The sequence below is a fragment of the Ursus arctos genome, unplaced genomic scaffold (genome assembly GCF_023065955.2).
Source record: "Ursus arctos isolate Adak ecotype North America unplaced genomic scaffold, UrsArc2.0 scaffold_37, whole genome shotgun sequence".
Lineage (NCBI taxonomy): Eukaryota > Metazoa > Chordata > Mammalia > Carnivora > Ursidae > Ursus > Ursus arctos.
The window spans coordinates 19,193,559-19,209,579 of record NW_026623053.1 but is presented as its reverse complement, the minus strand read 5'-3'; the positions used below and the strand labels follow the sequence as shown (position 1 = coordinate 19,209,579).

Sequence of the window (16,021 nt, the reverse complement as noted above, 5' to 3'; positions counted from 1 at the left end):
AGGAAGCTTCCCCATACCTGGGCGCAAGCCTTTCACCCCGGGGAAGTAAACCTGTGATCATAGAGCTGGCGGAATGCCGGGATAGACAGGACCGGAAGTTGTTTTTTTCGCCCCCCGCCCAGGGCCGGATAGGGGCTCCGCTGGCTCTATTTGTTTCCGGCTGCTGTCAGATTGTGTTGTTGGGCCTGAGGGCTTGGTGGCCCTGGGGTGGGCTCGCCCCAGTACCGGGCTCGCACTTGAACCAGCCTTGGGGTAGCCGAGCGAATTCCTCGGTCTCCTAGCAACCAGGAACTGGCTGTGGACTGAAGGAGTCGTGGTGCCGCCGTCCAAATCGCTCAGGCGCTAGGCGGAACCTTTGAGCCCGGCCCAAACGGGAGCCGATACCCGGCTTGGAAGAATAAGTAGGAAATGGCGGACGAGGCGTTGTTTTTGCTTCTCCATAACGAGATGGTGTCTGGAGTGTACAAGTCCGCCGAGCAGGGGGAGGTGGTGAGTGCTGCCAAAAGCTCTTGAGGTCCTTTTGCGGTGACACTCTTTGTTGTCCTCTCAGTTCTTTCCTTCAATCCTTGTCCTATCGCCACCGAAGGCCTTCCGAAATGTAGACAGACTGGTCCACGTCCAAATATCCTAAGCCTAGAACCTGTCAGCTCTCTTCAGTCTTTCATCCTTTTCTCTTTCGCATCTTGTTTGATAACTTGTTTTGGGTTCATTCGCGTATCTGATTCCTGCAGATCACAGATTTTCTTACTTTTAGCGTTGTCGCCACCATGATTTATGGCAGGCTTAACTGCACAGTTGGTTTTAGCACCCCTACTTAATTCTGTCACTTCCATACTATGGAGCCATCCACTGGACAGACTTGAGAAACTCCACACCCCCCCCCCGCCCGGATCCATAACCATCAGTATTATTGCACGCACCTCGAAGACAGAAGGCTAGTTCGAAGACAGAAGGCTAAAGGGAAATTTGCAGGCGTTACTATAATTAGGAAACAAATTTAATTCAAAAAATAGTTATTTAGTGCCCATTATATGTCAGAGGTAGTTCTGCGTGCTGGGGGTATAGTAATGAAACAATGACTCAATTCTCTTGGGGGTTAGTTCTAATACGTGGGAATCTTCATTGATTCATTCAGAAAATATTTATTTTTTTTATTTTTATTTTTTTTAAAGATTTTATTTATTTATTTGACAGAGATAGAGACAGCCAGCGAGAGAGGGAACACAAGCAGGGGGAGTGGGAGAGGAAGAAGCAGGCTCATAGCAGAGGAGCCTGATGTGGGGCTCGATCCCATAACACCGGGATCACGCCCTGAGCCGAAGGCAGACGCTTAACCGCTGTGCCACCCAGGCGCCCCATTCAGAAAATATTTATTAAGTATGTATTGTGAGCCTGACACTGTGCTAAATGAGATCAACCCCCCCACCTCACAGTCATTGGGAAATAGGAGTTCAATGAATAATTAATGTATTGGTTAGTAATTAGGTATAGCATCATGGAGTTGTAATGAATATTACAAATGAAATATTCCAAAGTCATGCTCAAGTCAGAAGCCCTTTCTATAATGCTGTTGATAAAGAGGGGTGGAAAGTGGGGGTAGGGAAAGCATCTTAGCCAAAAGTAAAGGCATAGGGGTATGAAAGAGTGTAGTGCATTTAAATATGCTTAAGAATTTCACTGTGACTAGATAGAATGGGTGGAGAGTGAGAAGTGTTGAGAACTGAAGCTGGAAAGAGCCCTGTATGCTGTATGATTAAAAAATTTGACATTTGCAGTAGAGATTTTTTTTTTTTTTTGAGAGAGAGAGAGTGAGAGAGCACAAGCCGGGGAGGGACAGAGAGAGAATCTCAAGCAGGCTCCACGCTTAGTGTGCAGCACCCTATGTGGGGCTCGGTCTCACAACCCCGGAGATCTTGACCTGAGCCAAAATCAAGAGTTGAACACTTAACAGACTGAGCCACCCAGGCGCCCCAGTGGAGACTTTTTAAAAAGGGGAATGATGTGGTCCATTTGCATTTTAGAAAGATAATCCAGTGTTTGGGTTGGAGAGAGAAGATCCTTGTAGTGAGAAGTTTTATTACTTCAGGAGTCGGCAGGAGATGATGAAGATCTGAATTAAGACAGAAAAGGAGAGAATGATTTGAAAGTTAGGAGGTCGAATCTCTAAGACTTGGTTAGGTGTAGGAGTGAGAGTTGAAAATTATCCTCAGGTTTTTAACTTGAGCAGCTGTCTTAGATGGAGAGGAAATAAAAGTCAAGAAAGAGATAAAGAATGAATTATTTTGGGGCACCTGGGTGGCTCAGCTGGTTAAGCACCTACCTTCGGCCCAGGTCATGATCCCAGGGTCGAGTCCCCCATTGGGCTCTCTGCTCAGTGGGGAGTCTGCTTTGTTCTCTTTCCCTCTGCTATTCCCCTGGTCGTGTGTGCACGTGCACTCTCTTTCTCTTTCTCTTTCTCTCAAATAAATAAAATCTTTAAAAAGTTTAAAGAATGAATTATTTTGAACAGGTTGAATTTCTGAGGTGTCTATAAGAATCTGGGAAAGGTACAGCTCATGGTAAATCACAAGAAGGATAGTGTATTAGTTTATTCAGGCTGCTATAACAAAACACCATAGAGTGGATGACTTATAAACAACAGAAATTTATTTCTCACAGTTGTGAAGGCTGAAGAGTCCAAGATCAAGGCACCAGCAGATTCTGGTCTGATGAAGGCCTATTCCTGATTCTAGATGATATCTTTTGGCTGTGTGTGTTCACATGCTGGAAGGGGGCTAGCTAGCTCTCCGGGGTCTCTTTTATATTGGCATTAATCCTATTCTTAACAGTTCCATTCTCATGACAGAATCACCTCCCAGGGCCCCTATTTAATAATACGATCACATTGGGAGTTAGGATTTCAAAATAAGAATTTTTGGGGGGGGGGCACATTCAGTCTGTGGCAGAAAGGCATAATGCATTTGGAGATATTTAGAAAGATACCAGGAAGAGTATTGGAAATGAAGCAAATCTATTCTTATTTAGACCCATCTGTAATAGAGGTTTTTTTTCCAACTTACTCACTTTTGACTTCATTATCATTAATAACCAATAGTTATTAATGTTTAACATCTATGCTAAGTGATGAGTAGCAGATGTTTGCTGTTTATGCAGAGTTAGCCCTCTTTTTACCCTTTCCCCAAAGAATAACGAGCAACACACCTCTTTTACTATTTTATCGTTAAACCCCTGTTCCCCCACCATCATCTGTGCAATCAATTCTTTTTATTCCCCTCTGTCTGCTTTCCCTCTTTCAGCTTCTAGCTTGGAAAATCTTTTTTTAATTCCTCTTTTTTCCAGTGGATTAACCAAAATAAAACAGAGCTATTGTAATCATGACTGATAATATTAAGAGATGTGCTAGTCATATAAGGGAAAGGAAAGCTTAAGTTTTGAATCATTTAGTATAAAAATAACTTTTGGGGGTGCGGTTAAATGTCTGCCTTCATCTTAGATTGTGATCTCAGGGTCCTGGGATTGAGCCCCACATTGGGCTCCCTGCTCTCCCTGCTCGTGCTTGTGCTCTCTCTTGATACCTCTCCTGCTCTCTGTCAAATAAATAAATAAAATCTTGTAAAATAAAATAAAATAAAATAAAAATAACCTTTGGGGTGCCTGGCTGGCTCAGTTGGTAGAGTGTGACTTTTTTTTTTAATTTTTTAAAGATTTATTTATTTGAGAGAGAGCACAAGAGTTGGGGGGGTTTTGCAGAGGGAGAGGGAGAGAGGAATTCAGGCAGATTCCATGCTGAGTGTGATCCCACAACCCTGAGATCACAACCTGAGCTAAAACCAAGAGTCAGATGCTTAACCACTGCACTGCACAGGTGCCCCAACTGAGAATGTGACTCTTGATCTTGGGGTTGTAAGTTTGAGCTCCACACTGGGTGTAGAGATGATTTAAAAATAAATCTTTAGGGGCGCCTGGGTGGCTCAGTCATTAAGTGTCTGCCTTCAGCTCAGGGCGTGATCCCGTGTTGATTAGAATCCATTTCGGAATCTAGGTGTATGAGGGTTTGTTGTATTAGTGTCTCTACTTTAAGTGTACTTCAGATTTTTCATAATAAAAAAATGTAAAAGACACATAATCCTGACATTAAGCAATGGTTTTTGTATATCTTTTCCGAGATGAAGTTATAAGTTTTGAAGTGAAATAAAAGAAAGAACCAGTATTCTCACTCTCCAAATCAATGATTTTTCAAACTATGCTTAAGGTGGAATTAAATCCTTAAATACTGAATAATTAGGCATGTACCAATTTATGGAGAATAGATTTTTTTAAAAGATTAATAGATAAAATATTCTCAAGTTTAATTTTTCCTAAAAATTTGGTACCTACTAGTGAGTATTCACAGATACCAAAGTGAATGAACAAGTAGCAACATCAGAAGGTATTTACTAGGGCGTAATTCAAAAGCTCATGTGATTAGTAATTACGGTTTGAGAATGTCTACATATAATCATATTTCCTGCTAATCAACATACTCCTAGCTGATTCTACAAAGACCAGATTGTTCCCAAAGGCTGACAGGTTACTTATTCCACCTGGGAATTTTTTTTTTTTTTTCCACCTGAGCATGTTTTGAAGTGAGCTGGAGAATAACAGAAAAACGAATGATTGTGTTAAGTACAATAGTAGATTTATGTGCGGAGTGTTATAACAGCATGGGGCCCAAAGGAGTGTCAAGGAAGGCTTTTGGGAGGATATGATACTTGAGCTGAATTTAAAGAATATATGGTCAGGGGCGCCTGGGTGGCTCAGTCAGTTGAGTGTCTGCCTTCGGATCAGGTCATGATCCCAGGGTCCTAGGATCGAGCCCCACATCTGGTCTCCCTGCTCAATGGGAAGCCTGCTTCTCTCTCTCCTACTCCCCCTGCTTGTGTTCCCTGTCTTGCTGTGTCTCGCTCTGTCAAATAAATAAAATCTTTAAAATAAATAAATAAATAAATAAATAAATAAATAAATAAATAAAGGATATATGGTCAGTGGGGTGCCTGGGTGGCCTAGTTGGTTGGGTGTCCTACTCTTGGTTTTGGCTCAGGTCATGATGTCAGGGTCCTGAGATCAAGCCCTGTGTCAGGCTCCATGCTCAGTGGGGAGTCTGCTTGAGATTCTCTTTGTTCCTCTCCCCACTATACACACAGTCTCTCAAATAAATAAATCTTTAAAAATAAATAAAGGGGCACCTGGGGGGCTCAGTTGGTTAAGTGTCTGCCTTCGGCTCAGGTCATGATCCCAGAGTCCTGGGATCCAGCCCCGCATCAGGCTCCCTGTTTAGTAGGGAGTCTGCTTCTACCTCTGCCTCTCCCCTGCTTGTGCTCTGTCTCTCCCCCTGCTTGTGCTCTGTCTCTTTCTCTCTCAAATAAATAAATAAATAAAACCTTTTTAAAAAATAAATAAAGGCTATACAGTGTATTGAACAGCAAGTGGTATTCCATACACTGTATGTGGTGTGGCAGAAGAAAGCATGGAACTCTGGAGTTGTTGCAGAAATTTCAGAGTAGTGGGAGAGATGTTTGTGAGTATGTGTCTGTTAGTGAATCTGTTTAGCCAATATCATTTAAGGAAAGGCACATAATGCCATGCTAAGGAGTTTGAACTTTATTTTGAAGAAAGGGGAGAGGGTGCTGAAAGGTTCAGTAGAGAAATAACATGATTTGATTTTTAGAAAGTCTGTACCAATCGCTTCTCGGCCTTTTGGCTAAGATCAAGTGTAGAAAGTCTATACCAGAAATACAGAAGATATAAAACAAAGGAAGAAAAAACGAGACAGGGAGATCATTCGGAAGGCTCTAATTGAAAACAAAGAGAGAAATGAGAAGGGCTAACTTAAGTAGTAAGGATAGAGAGAGAAGATAGATTTTGAAAGCATATAGACGATAGGCTCCACAGGACTGCAATGCATGTGGAAGGTTGGGAGTAAAGAGGTGAAGAAAACGGAAGTTTTCTGGTTGGGGTAACCAGGTGGATGGTGATGCCATTAATGAATTTAGGGAATTTTAGAGGCAGCATAGGCTGAGGAAATTAACATAATATTTTTAAAAAAGATTTTATTTATTTTCTTTATTTTTTGAGAGAGAAAGAGAGCACAGGGGCGGGTAGAGGGAGAAAATCTCAAGCAGACTCCGTGCTGAGCATGGAGTCTGACGCAGGTATTGATCCCACGACCCCGAAACCACAACCTGAGCCGAAACCAAGAGTTGGTCACTTAATTGACTGAGCCACCCAGGTGCCCCTCATTTAATTTTTAAAAATATTTTATTTTTCAGTAATCTTTACACCCAATGTGGGGCTCGGACTTAGAATCCTGGGATTGAGTTGCATGCTCTACTGAGCCAGCAAGGTGGCCCGCATATCATTTTGAATATGCCTAACTTGAGGGGGCTCTGGGACCTCTCTATAGCTATGTCCAATAAAGTTTGTACTATAAAAGTACAGATTTAGTAGTCCCAACCTCATTAGTAGAATACATGGTTCCTTAGAAGAAAGTTCAAATAATGAGGCCTCTGGTGTACTTAGTGGAGACTAACAAGCTTCAGAATATATAAATATCCCTGCTATTTTGGAGCTGTATTCTAGCAGAAGGTGGGGATGGAGGGACATGGACAATGTGAAATTAGTAAAATGAACATAGTATGTTAAATGGTGAGAGAAGTTCTTTGGAGACTAATTAAGCAGGGAAATTAGATAGGGCATCAGAATCACTTTTAGAGGGCTTCTTTTTCATTTTTCTATTTTACTTTATTTTTAAGTAATCTCTACACCCAAAATGGGGCTTGAATTTACAACCCAGAGGTCAAGAGTTGCATGCTGTAGCCACTGAGACAGCCAGGCACCCTACTTTTAGAGGCCTTCTTTTTTTTTTTTTCTTTTTAAGATTTTATTTATTTATTTGACAGAGAGAGAGGGAACACAAGCAGGGGGAGTGGGAGAGGCAGAAGGAGGCTTCCCGTGGAGCAGGGAGCCCAATGCGGGGCTGGATCCCAGGACCCCAGGATCATGACCTGAGCCGAAGGCAGACACTTAATGACTGAGCCACCCAGGCGCCCCAGAGGGCTTCTTAAAACACAAATTACTAACCCTACATCTGCGGTTTCTGATTCAGCAAATTGGGTTTCAGAATTTGCAGTTTTTACAAGTTCATATGTGATGCTAATGTTACTGGTCTTGGAGCACACTTTGACAATTACCAGAATAGAAGATTTCTTTTTTTTTTTTTTTTTAAGATTTTATTTACTTATTTGACAGAGATAGAGACAGCCAGCGAGAGAGGGAACACAAGCAGGGGGAGTGGGAGAGGAAGAAGCAGGCTCATAGTGGAGGAGCCTGATGTGGGGCTCGATCCCATAACGCCGGGATCACGCCCTGAGCCGAAGGCAGACGCTTAACGACTGCGCCACCGAGGCGCCCCCAGAATAGAAGATTTCTGAAGGGCAGTATGTTGCAGTTTTAAAGAAGATAGTTAAAATGACCCTCACTGATGTGGGTGGGTAGGGTGATGGGTGAAATAGATAAAGGTGATTAAGAATATGCTTATTGTGATGAGCACTGAATAATCTATAGAATTGTTGAATTATTTATATTGTACACCTGAAAAAAAAAAAAAGGGAAAAAAATGGGCCTCACTGAGATGGTGACATGTGAGTGAAGACTTGAAGCAAGGGAGTTGGTCATGTGGATATCTGGAGGAAGAGCTGCCGTGCAGGAGCCCTGAGATTGACAATGCTTTGCGTGTTTAAGAACAGTAACACGAGTAGCGCTAGAGCCCACGTGAGTGAAGAAGAGTAGAAGGTCGAGGCCTCCGACATAGAGAAATCTGGATGATATACGGCTTTGTAGATGATCCAGAGGATTTTAAGAGTCTTCAGCATATGGGTAGTATTTTAAGTCTGAAGACTGGATGAGATTGTCAGAGAAAGAGCAAACCAACTCAACTGCGTGATTCCTGGCATAGGATGGTGGGGTAATCAACTAAGACGCTGAGAACTGGAAAGCTTGGATGATTCTAAGAGACATTTTGACTCAAGGAACAATAAAATTTAATGACCTCCCAAAGGGAATTGATGGAAAGGTGATACTTTGACTTCATTTTTATAACTGAGGAGATAATAGTTGAAAATGGGGGGGAAAAAGGTTAGAGGGAGTAATTAGGAAGAGGGGTTGGTATTTCTGAAAAGTAATAATTACAGTTCCCTGTTTATTGCCTTATGAAATGATTAGTACTAAGAAAACTCAAATACAACTTGCAATTCACTTTTTAAAAAAATATTTTAGTGGGGGTGCCTGGATGGTTTAGTCAGTTAAGCGTCTGCCTTCAGCTCAGGTCATGATCTCAGGGTCCTGGGATCTAGCCCTGCCTCAGCCTTCCTGCTGAGCAAGGAGGTCTGCTTCTCCCTCTCCCTTTGCCCCTCCCCCTTCTCATGCTCTCTCAAATTAATAAATAAAATCTTTAAAAAAAAAAGAAAAAGAATGTTTTAGTGAAAAAAGTGTAACCACTTAGATCAATATTTTTAGTCAACATCTTAAATTTTTTTTAATATTCTAGCATTCTAAAAATACTCAAAACTATTATTTTTTAAAATAGGAAAATGGACGCTGTATTACTAAGCTGGAAAACATGGGGTTTCGAGTGGGACAAGGATTGATAGAAAGGTGAGCAGTATGGATTTGAAAATTTTCTTCCAGGTAGGTTATAAACAAAGGTGATCCATTTCAAAAGATTGTATAAAATTTGAAATACTTTAATTTTAATTCCTAAATTTTAGTTATTCTCTGTTCTTTAATTCACAGATTAAAAGTTTTTTTAGGTCTGATGCTAGTTTAACTCCATTATCCAACTTTTATGTTTCAATATTTGAAGAAAATGTGTATGTATATTTTGATGTTTTAGACTTTTTACCTAAAAAATTTGGTGTACTGAAACAACTGTCTAAAATCTTGTTGCATTTTCTACTTAAGGTCTAGTAGGTTCTTTAACCTAAATGGATTTTTGTTTAAGTGCAAGGGATTGGAATGCTTTAGAGTCTATGTTTATGTATGTAGTAATCTTATAATTTAAAAATCAATTCATAAGGTATTTCTTTCTCATTATCTGAATAATTGAATCTGGTTATATTTTATATAACAATACCATGATTATGGTCAGCCTCTTTTTTTTTTTTTTGAATGTTGTAGAATGAATAGTACCTAAAAGTGCAGCTTACTGTTAGACTAATTTTACCACCATAATTACATAACAGAATTGAGATGGGATCTTCTTTGCTTGGTGCTTATCACTTTATGACTGTCAATAAATGTTCAGTGCTGTTCTGGCATTTCAAAATTAGTGAATAGTATTACCCTCCTGCTTTCTTTGGAGGAAGAATACTAATTACTTTTAGTTGATTTTTTTTAGGTTTACAAAAGATACTGCAAGGTTCAAGGATGAGTTAGATATCATGAAGTTCATTTGTAAAGATTTTTGGACTACAGTATTCAAGAAACAAATCGACAATCTAAGGACAAATCATCAGGTATTTAGACAAATTAAGGCCTATTTTTTAAGTCTTTTAATATAAATGTTCTGTGTTGGCCATTTATTTATAAAACTTAAAATAATTTCTACTCAACTTTGAAATGTTTCTTTTATATGTTATTAATACATCATTACTTTTTTCTGTAATAGGATATAATGAATAAAAACAAAGAGACAATTATTGGTAATGATAGCTATTTCTTTCCCCCCAATTTTTTTTTTTTTTTAAGATTTTATTTACTTATTTGAGAGCGAGAGAGCAGAGCTAGAATGAAAGAGCACAAGCAGGGCCAGGGGCAAACGCCATCCCAGGACTCTGGGATCATAACCTGGGCCGAAGGCAGACGCTTAACCACTGAGCCACCCAGGCCCCCCATCTTTCCCCAGTTAAATAACTTAATCTTAAGTTTTAAAAAGTAGCAAATGTCAGAATGATTAAGGTTTTAGGATTTAGTTCCTTAGTTATTATTACTTAGTGGTGATTTTCTGCAGAACCACAAATATCTCACATTTGTCTCTAGAGTAATTTCTAAAGTTTAATTTATAGAGCATATTTAACTCTTAAGTAACTCTTGCATTATTTAGTTGATGTCATTTTTCTCTTAAAATAATTTGTTAATGTAGGACTTAATAGATTACATGGAAAATTATGCATTTAAATAGATTTACTTTGTTTTATAAAACTCAAGGAAATATTTAGAGTAGATTTGGCATTTTGATTAATGGTTAGAAAATGAAAATAATTTATCTAGTAGCTACCAGTAGCTTTCATTTTTTCATATAACAATATCTTACTTTGTTAGTATTGAAATGCTAATGGGAAGGAGTGACTGATTATTGGCTTTCTAGATATGAGCTAATAATATATAACTGCTAATTCCACCTTGACATGTATTTCTGATTCCTTTGCACTAGACTTTGGGTTCTTTAAGGGTAGGAACTATCTTATACATCTTTCTGTGTTTAATATCTTAAAGCATTCAATAAATATTAGTGTTATAAAGTTCTGAACAGCTCTTCAACTTGAACACTGCAAAATTCCTTCATTTAAAGAAATTTAACCAGTGGAAAGGAGAATTTTAATAACTTAAAAAAACTCTTGAATTGTTTTGAAGAGAAGAGATCATTTTTAAGGACTACAGACTACACTGACTTTAGATGTTTTTTTCTATTCTTGAAACAGGGCATCTATGTACTTCAGGACAACAAATTTCGTCTGCTTACTCAGATGTCTTCAGGAAAGCAATATTTAGAACATGCATCTAAGGTATTTAATGGAGTAGAAGATGGGGCTTTTCATAGGGAAAGTACAGTGCCAACTACAAAAGACTTTTGAATTTAGAATATGTTTTAAAGTTGTTCTTTGTTTTCTTTTGTTTTCTTCTTTTTTTTTTTTTTTTTAGAGGTTTTATTTATTTATTTGAGAGAGAGAGCATGATGAGGGAGGAGCAGAGGGAGAGGGAGCAGCAGACTCCCTGCTGAATAGGGAGCCTGATGCAGGGCTTGATCCCTGGACTGTGGGATCATGACCTGAGTGGAAGGCAGATGCTTAACCAACTGAGCCACCCAGGCACCCCAGCAATGACTTACTAATAGCAAGGCTTAACTAACTGTCATATTTGTCAATAGCATTGCTATCTTACTAAATCCTTAATATTCTTTACATTTTTGTTCCTTTCAGTATTTAGCATTTACGTGTGGCTTAATCAGAGGTGGCTTATCAAACTTGGGGATAAAAAGTATTGTCACAGCTGAAGTGTCTTCAATGCCTGCCTGTAAGTTGAATTCACATTTCTTAAAAATGTTTTTGGTGATTATTTTTCAAGTCTGGTGTTTTTTTGTTTGTTTTTGTTAACTTAAAGAAAATTTAAAATGCTAAAGTCATTTTGTTTTACTTTTGTCAATTTTAACATTTAATATGTAGCATACTTTATTCATATTCAGAGATTTTTAAATTCATAATAGACAGTGATTTAAGAAAGTGTGCTAAAGTAATCCGAATGTATAAGACAACTTAAGTGGTGATTCTTAACTTTTATATATTTATGTATTTTTATTTTATTTTATTTTTATTTATTTGAGAGAGTTCAAGAGAGAGTGAGTGAGTGAGAGAGAGCACAAGGCGGTGGGGGGGGGGGGAGTTGAGAGGCAGAAGGAGAGGGAGAAACAGATTCCCTCCTGAGCAGTGAGCCTGATGCTGGGCTCCATCCCAGGACCCTGAGATCATGACCTGAGCTGAAGGCAGATTCTTAACCGACTGAGCCACCCAGGTGCCCCTATGTATTTATTTTTAAATTTATTTATTCCAGACCCGGGGGGCAGGGAGGGCAGAGGGAGAGAGTCCCAAGTGGACTCCATGCTCAGTGCAGAGCCTGACACAGGGGTCAATCCCAAGACCCCGAGATCATGACCTGAACTGAAACCAAGAGTTAGTTGCTTAACCAACTGCACCACCCAGGTGCCCCAGTGATTCTTAACTTTTAAAGGAAAAATTTCTGCATTTCTGCATTATTCTTTTAAAATAGCAAATTTCCCTATAGCATTGAAAATGTCTTTTTTAAAAACAATTTTCTAGAATAAAGCTAGATAAAGCCAACTAGTCTTTTATCGCTAAACTCCTTTCCAAAGATCTTTTTACCAAAGGTCCCAACCAAGAATACAATTGACTTGAGCGTCACTGTATTTCCTTTCTATTCACAATGATAATCAGCAGTGAAATACCCAAAAGGTAGGAATCATAAAGAGAAGCAAAGACACCTATTCACAAAACAAATAATCATCTCATAAAAATGAAACTGACTTTATTGAGTATTATGAAAAGTGAAAAGTTGTTTGACATAGCAAGTTTCTTCATTGAAACTACTTTCTAATAGAACAGAAAATTGATGTTTCGGCTTGTTTTCCTTGTACCTAAAATGAAGGAATGATTTTTCATTTTTCCTTTTTTAGGTAAATTTCAGGTGATGATACAGAAGCTATAAAACACACTGAAATCCAAGGCAAGGCTTCAACAGTGTAAAGAGATAAATTATTCATGTATAAAGTTATTTCAAGTAGCAATGATTTAATTACATTATTGGACATTTGTATTGATATAAGCTATTTGCTAACTTATGTAATGAAAGATGCACTCTTAAGCAGGAGTAAGGTTGTATTTTATTAATTTAACACAGACCTTGTTAAAGCAGATAAAGAGACATTCTGCCATAACATAGATTTTTCTGAAACTATTCACAATGAAAAACTTGATTTCAAATAACTAAACCCCAAGATGTAGGACCCTTATTTTAAACAATCTTATTTGCTTATAGTGGTATGTATTTAACCACAGATAGAGAAGCAAAACTCAGGGTTTGATAAATTAGCATTAAGAAAAGTATGCATCAATCAGAATCATTTCTGTAAGAATGAACACATTTTGGTTTCACTTTATGAATTTGTTTTAGTTATTTAAGAAAAGCAAACAGTACACTAAAACAATTTTTATTTTATTATAATTTATTTCTATTAAGAATTTCTATTCCTATGAGGATTTTATTATATACATTGTGTATTATGTGTGTGTGTGATATATACATCCTATCTAACCGCCTAAATTGCTTAAAAAGTTCATTTTACTTTAACAGAATTCAGTCCTTAATTTTACTTTAATAGAATTCAGTCCTTGAGAGCTCCATTAATGTAGTAAAAGTGAAATATAGATTAGTTTAAATGTGAATTCAGTGACTCCAGGGCCAAAGAATATTAGGTATTTGAGGAAGGAATTTTATACTTACTCTTGTTACAGTCTTGACTTTCAGCTTCTCTCCCCATGTGTGGAAGGGCTGGTGAAGGTTCTAACATCCTTATCTTTATTCCCTAATTACTATTTCCCAAGAGCAGAGGGGTGGATAATTGGATTAGGCACGTCAACTTTCATTGGACCCTATCTTCTCAGTGGGTTGGGGTCAGTGCTCATCTGCACATCTGTCACTTCCTCTTCCGTCTGATAACGGAGAGAGGACAAGCATAAAGATGACAGCCATCATACTGAGGATAGCAGGGTGCACAGATAGAAAGCACCTTAACTGTGCTTCTGAATTAACCAATCCTGAAACTGCTTTTCCTTTGGACTTTTGTTACATGACATAATAAATTCCTTAACTTGTTCAATCTACTTTTGGTTCTGTACTTTGTTACTTGTAGCCAAAAAAGAAGTCTTTTGTAGCTGAGACAAAGGGAGAGTTAGGTTATACAAGAAATAATATGGGAGAATTGAATTTCTTTTTTTCTCAGGAGGAGGAAGGGGAGGGAAGAGAAGAACTTAAAGGTTTGCATGTAAAATGATAAAACTATAGAGTACTATGGAAGATATGAGATTAGTTTTATGATCTTATAGTAGAGAAGGCCTTTTAAAAAAATGTACCATGTTATAAAGGAAAATATAAAGGAAATTAAAGGAAATATAAAGGAACTTAAAAAAATTGATAACATCTTTAAAAAATGGTATTAAGGAAACTGGATATCCCACTGCAACAGAATGAAATTGGACCCTTACCTTATACCAAACACAAAAATTAACTCAAAGTGGATTATAGACTTATACTTAGGACCTGAAACTATAAAACTCCTAGAAGAAAACAGAGGGGAAAAGCTTCATAATGTTGGTCTTGGCAATATTTTCTTGGATTTGACACCAAAAACAGGCAACAAAAGCAAAAATAGACAAGTTAGAACTATATCAAATTAAAAAGCTTCCATACAGCAAACAGAGTGAAAAGGTAACCTATGGAATGGGGAAAATATTTACAAACCACATTTATTAACCCCACTAAGAGGTTAACACCCAAAATATATAAGGAACTCTTATTACAGCTCAAAAGCAAAAAAATAAATAACCCAATTAAAAAATGGACAAAGGACTTAAACATATTTTTCCAAAGAAGATATACAAATGGCCAACAAGTATATGAAAAGGTGTTCGATATCAGTAATCATCAGTGTAAATCAAAATCATAGTATCACCTCACACCTGTTAGGATGGCCATTATCCAAACAAGAAAAATGTTTGCAAGGATGTGGCTAATTTGGAACCCTTGTGCACTATTAGTGGAGATGTAAAATGGTATAGCTGCTATAGAAAGTAGTATGGACGTTCCATGAAAAACTAAAACTGAGTTGGGGCACCTGGCTAGCTCAGTCAGTAGAGACTCTTGATCCCAAGTCATGAGTTCAAGCCTCATGTTGGGCATGGAGGCCTCTTAAAAACAAACAAACTAAATACTGGAACTGCCATATGATGCAGCAATCCCTCTTGTGAGTATTTATTCGGAAGAATTGAAATCCGGATCTTAGATAATCTGCATTCTCACATCTGTCATATTATTCACAATAGCCAAGAGGTGGAAACAACCTAAGTGTTAAGTGTCCTTTAACAGATGAATGGATAAAGAAAATATGGTATATACATTCAGTGGAATACTACTCAGGATTAACCAAAAGAAGAAAGTCCTGTCATATGCAACAGCATGGATGAACGTTAAGGACATTATGTTGAGTGAAACAAGCCTGTCACAGAAGGATAAAAAAGTGTGATAATCACTTATATGAGGTATCTAAAGTAGTCAGATTGACAGAAACAGAATGTAGAATATATTGCCAGGGATTGGGGAAAGAGGGAAATTAGGAGTTGTTCAAGGAGTATAGAATTTCAGTTATGCAAGATGAAAAAGTTCTAGAGATCTGTATAACAATGCATATAGTTAATACTGTATACATGCAAATGTAAGAAGGTAGATTTCATGTTAGGTGTTTTTTACCACATGCACACAAAACTGTTGACAAAAATTTTTAAAACTGTTTTCGTGGCAGAAAACACTATGAAAATGTTAAAACAGGGAAAAATATCTATAGAGCATATCATATTCACCATAAGTGAATATCTGCACTTTAAAAGAGCGCTTACCAATTTAAAACACACATAGGCTTTAATTCAGCAACTCCGTTTCTACAAATTTAACCTAAGAAAATAGATGAGGGTGAAGGTGGTCAAAGGGTACAATCTTCTTGTTGTGAGATGAATAAGTTCTAGGCATGTAATGCACAACATGGTGACTGTAGTTAACAATATTATGTATTTGAAAGCTGCTAAGAGAGTAGATCTTAAAAGTTTTCACCACACACAAAATATTGTAACTGAGGTGGTGGATGCATTCACTACTGTGATCATTCGCAATATAAACATATATCAGTTCATCATGCTGTACACCTTAAACTTAAAAAACGTTATATGTCAAGTATATCCCAAGCTGGGAAAAATGAGTATGCAAACTTGTATGTATAAGGATTTTCACTAGTTAAGTGTTCACTAATGGCACTTGATTAAATTATGGTGCTGACATATAAGAATATACTGTGCTGCTGGGGAAAAGGATGAAAGCTACATGTATTTGTGTACATGGAATGATGTTGATGTTAAGAGAAAAAAGT

At 37.8% G+C, this 16,021-nt stretch overlaps 1 protein-coding gene across 2 annotated transcripts; it reads left to right on the top strand.

Moving 5' to 3' along the window:
• Positions 1-13,709, top strand: TRAPPC6B (trafficking protein particle complex subunit 6B). Of its 2 annotated transcripts, XM_026513633.4 has the most exons (6): positions 1-489; positions 8,624-8,691; positions 9,434-9,551; positions 10,737-10,820; positions 11,235-11,328; positions 12,503-13,709. In XM_026513633.4, the coding sequence occupies exons 1-6, from the start codon at positions 409-411 to the stop codon at positions 12,532-12,534; spliced, it is 477 nt and encodes a 158-aa protein (XP_026369418.1). In that variant the 5' UTR covers positions 1-408; the 3' UTR covers positions 12,535-13,709. The 2 variants fall into 2 exon arrangements, with proteins under 2 accessions (XP_026369418.1, XP_057162335.1); XM_057306352.1 differs by having other exon boundaries at positions 138-489; positions 11,235-13,709.
• Positions 13,710-16,021: the final 2,312 nt, after the last annotated feature.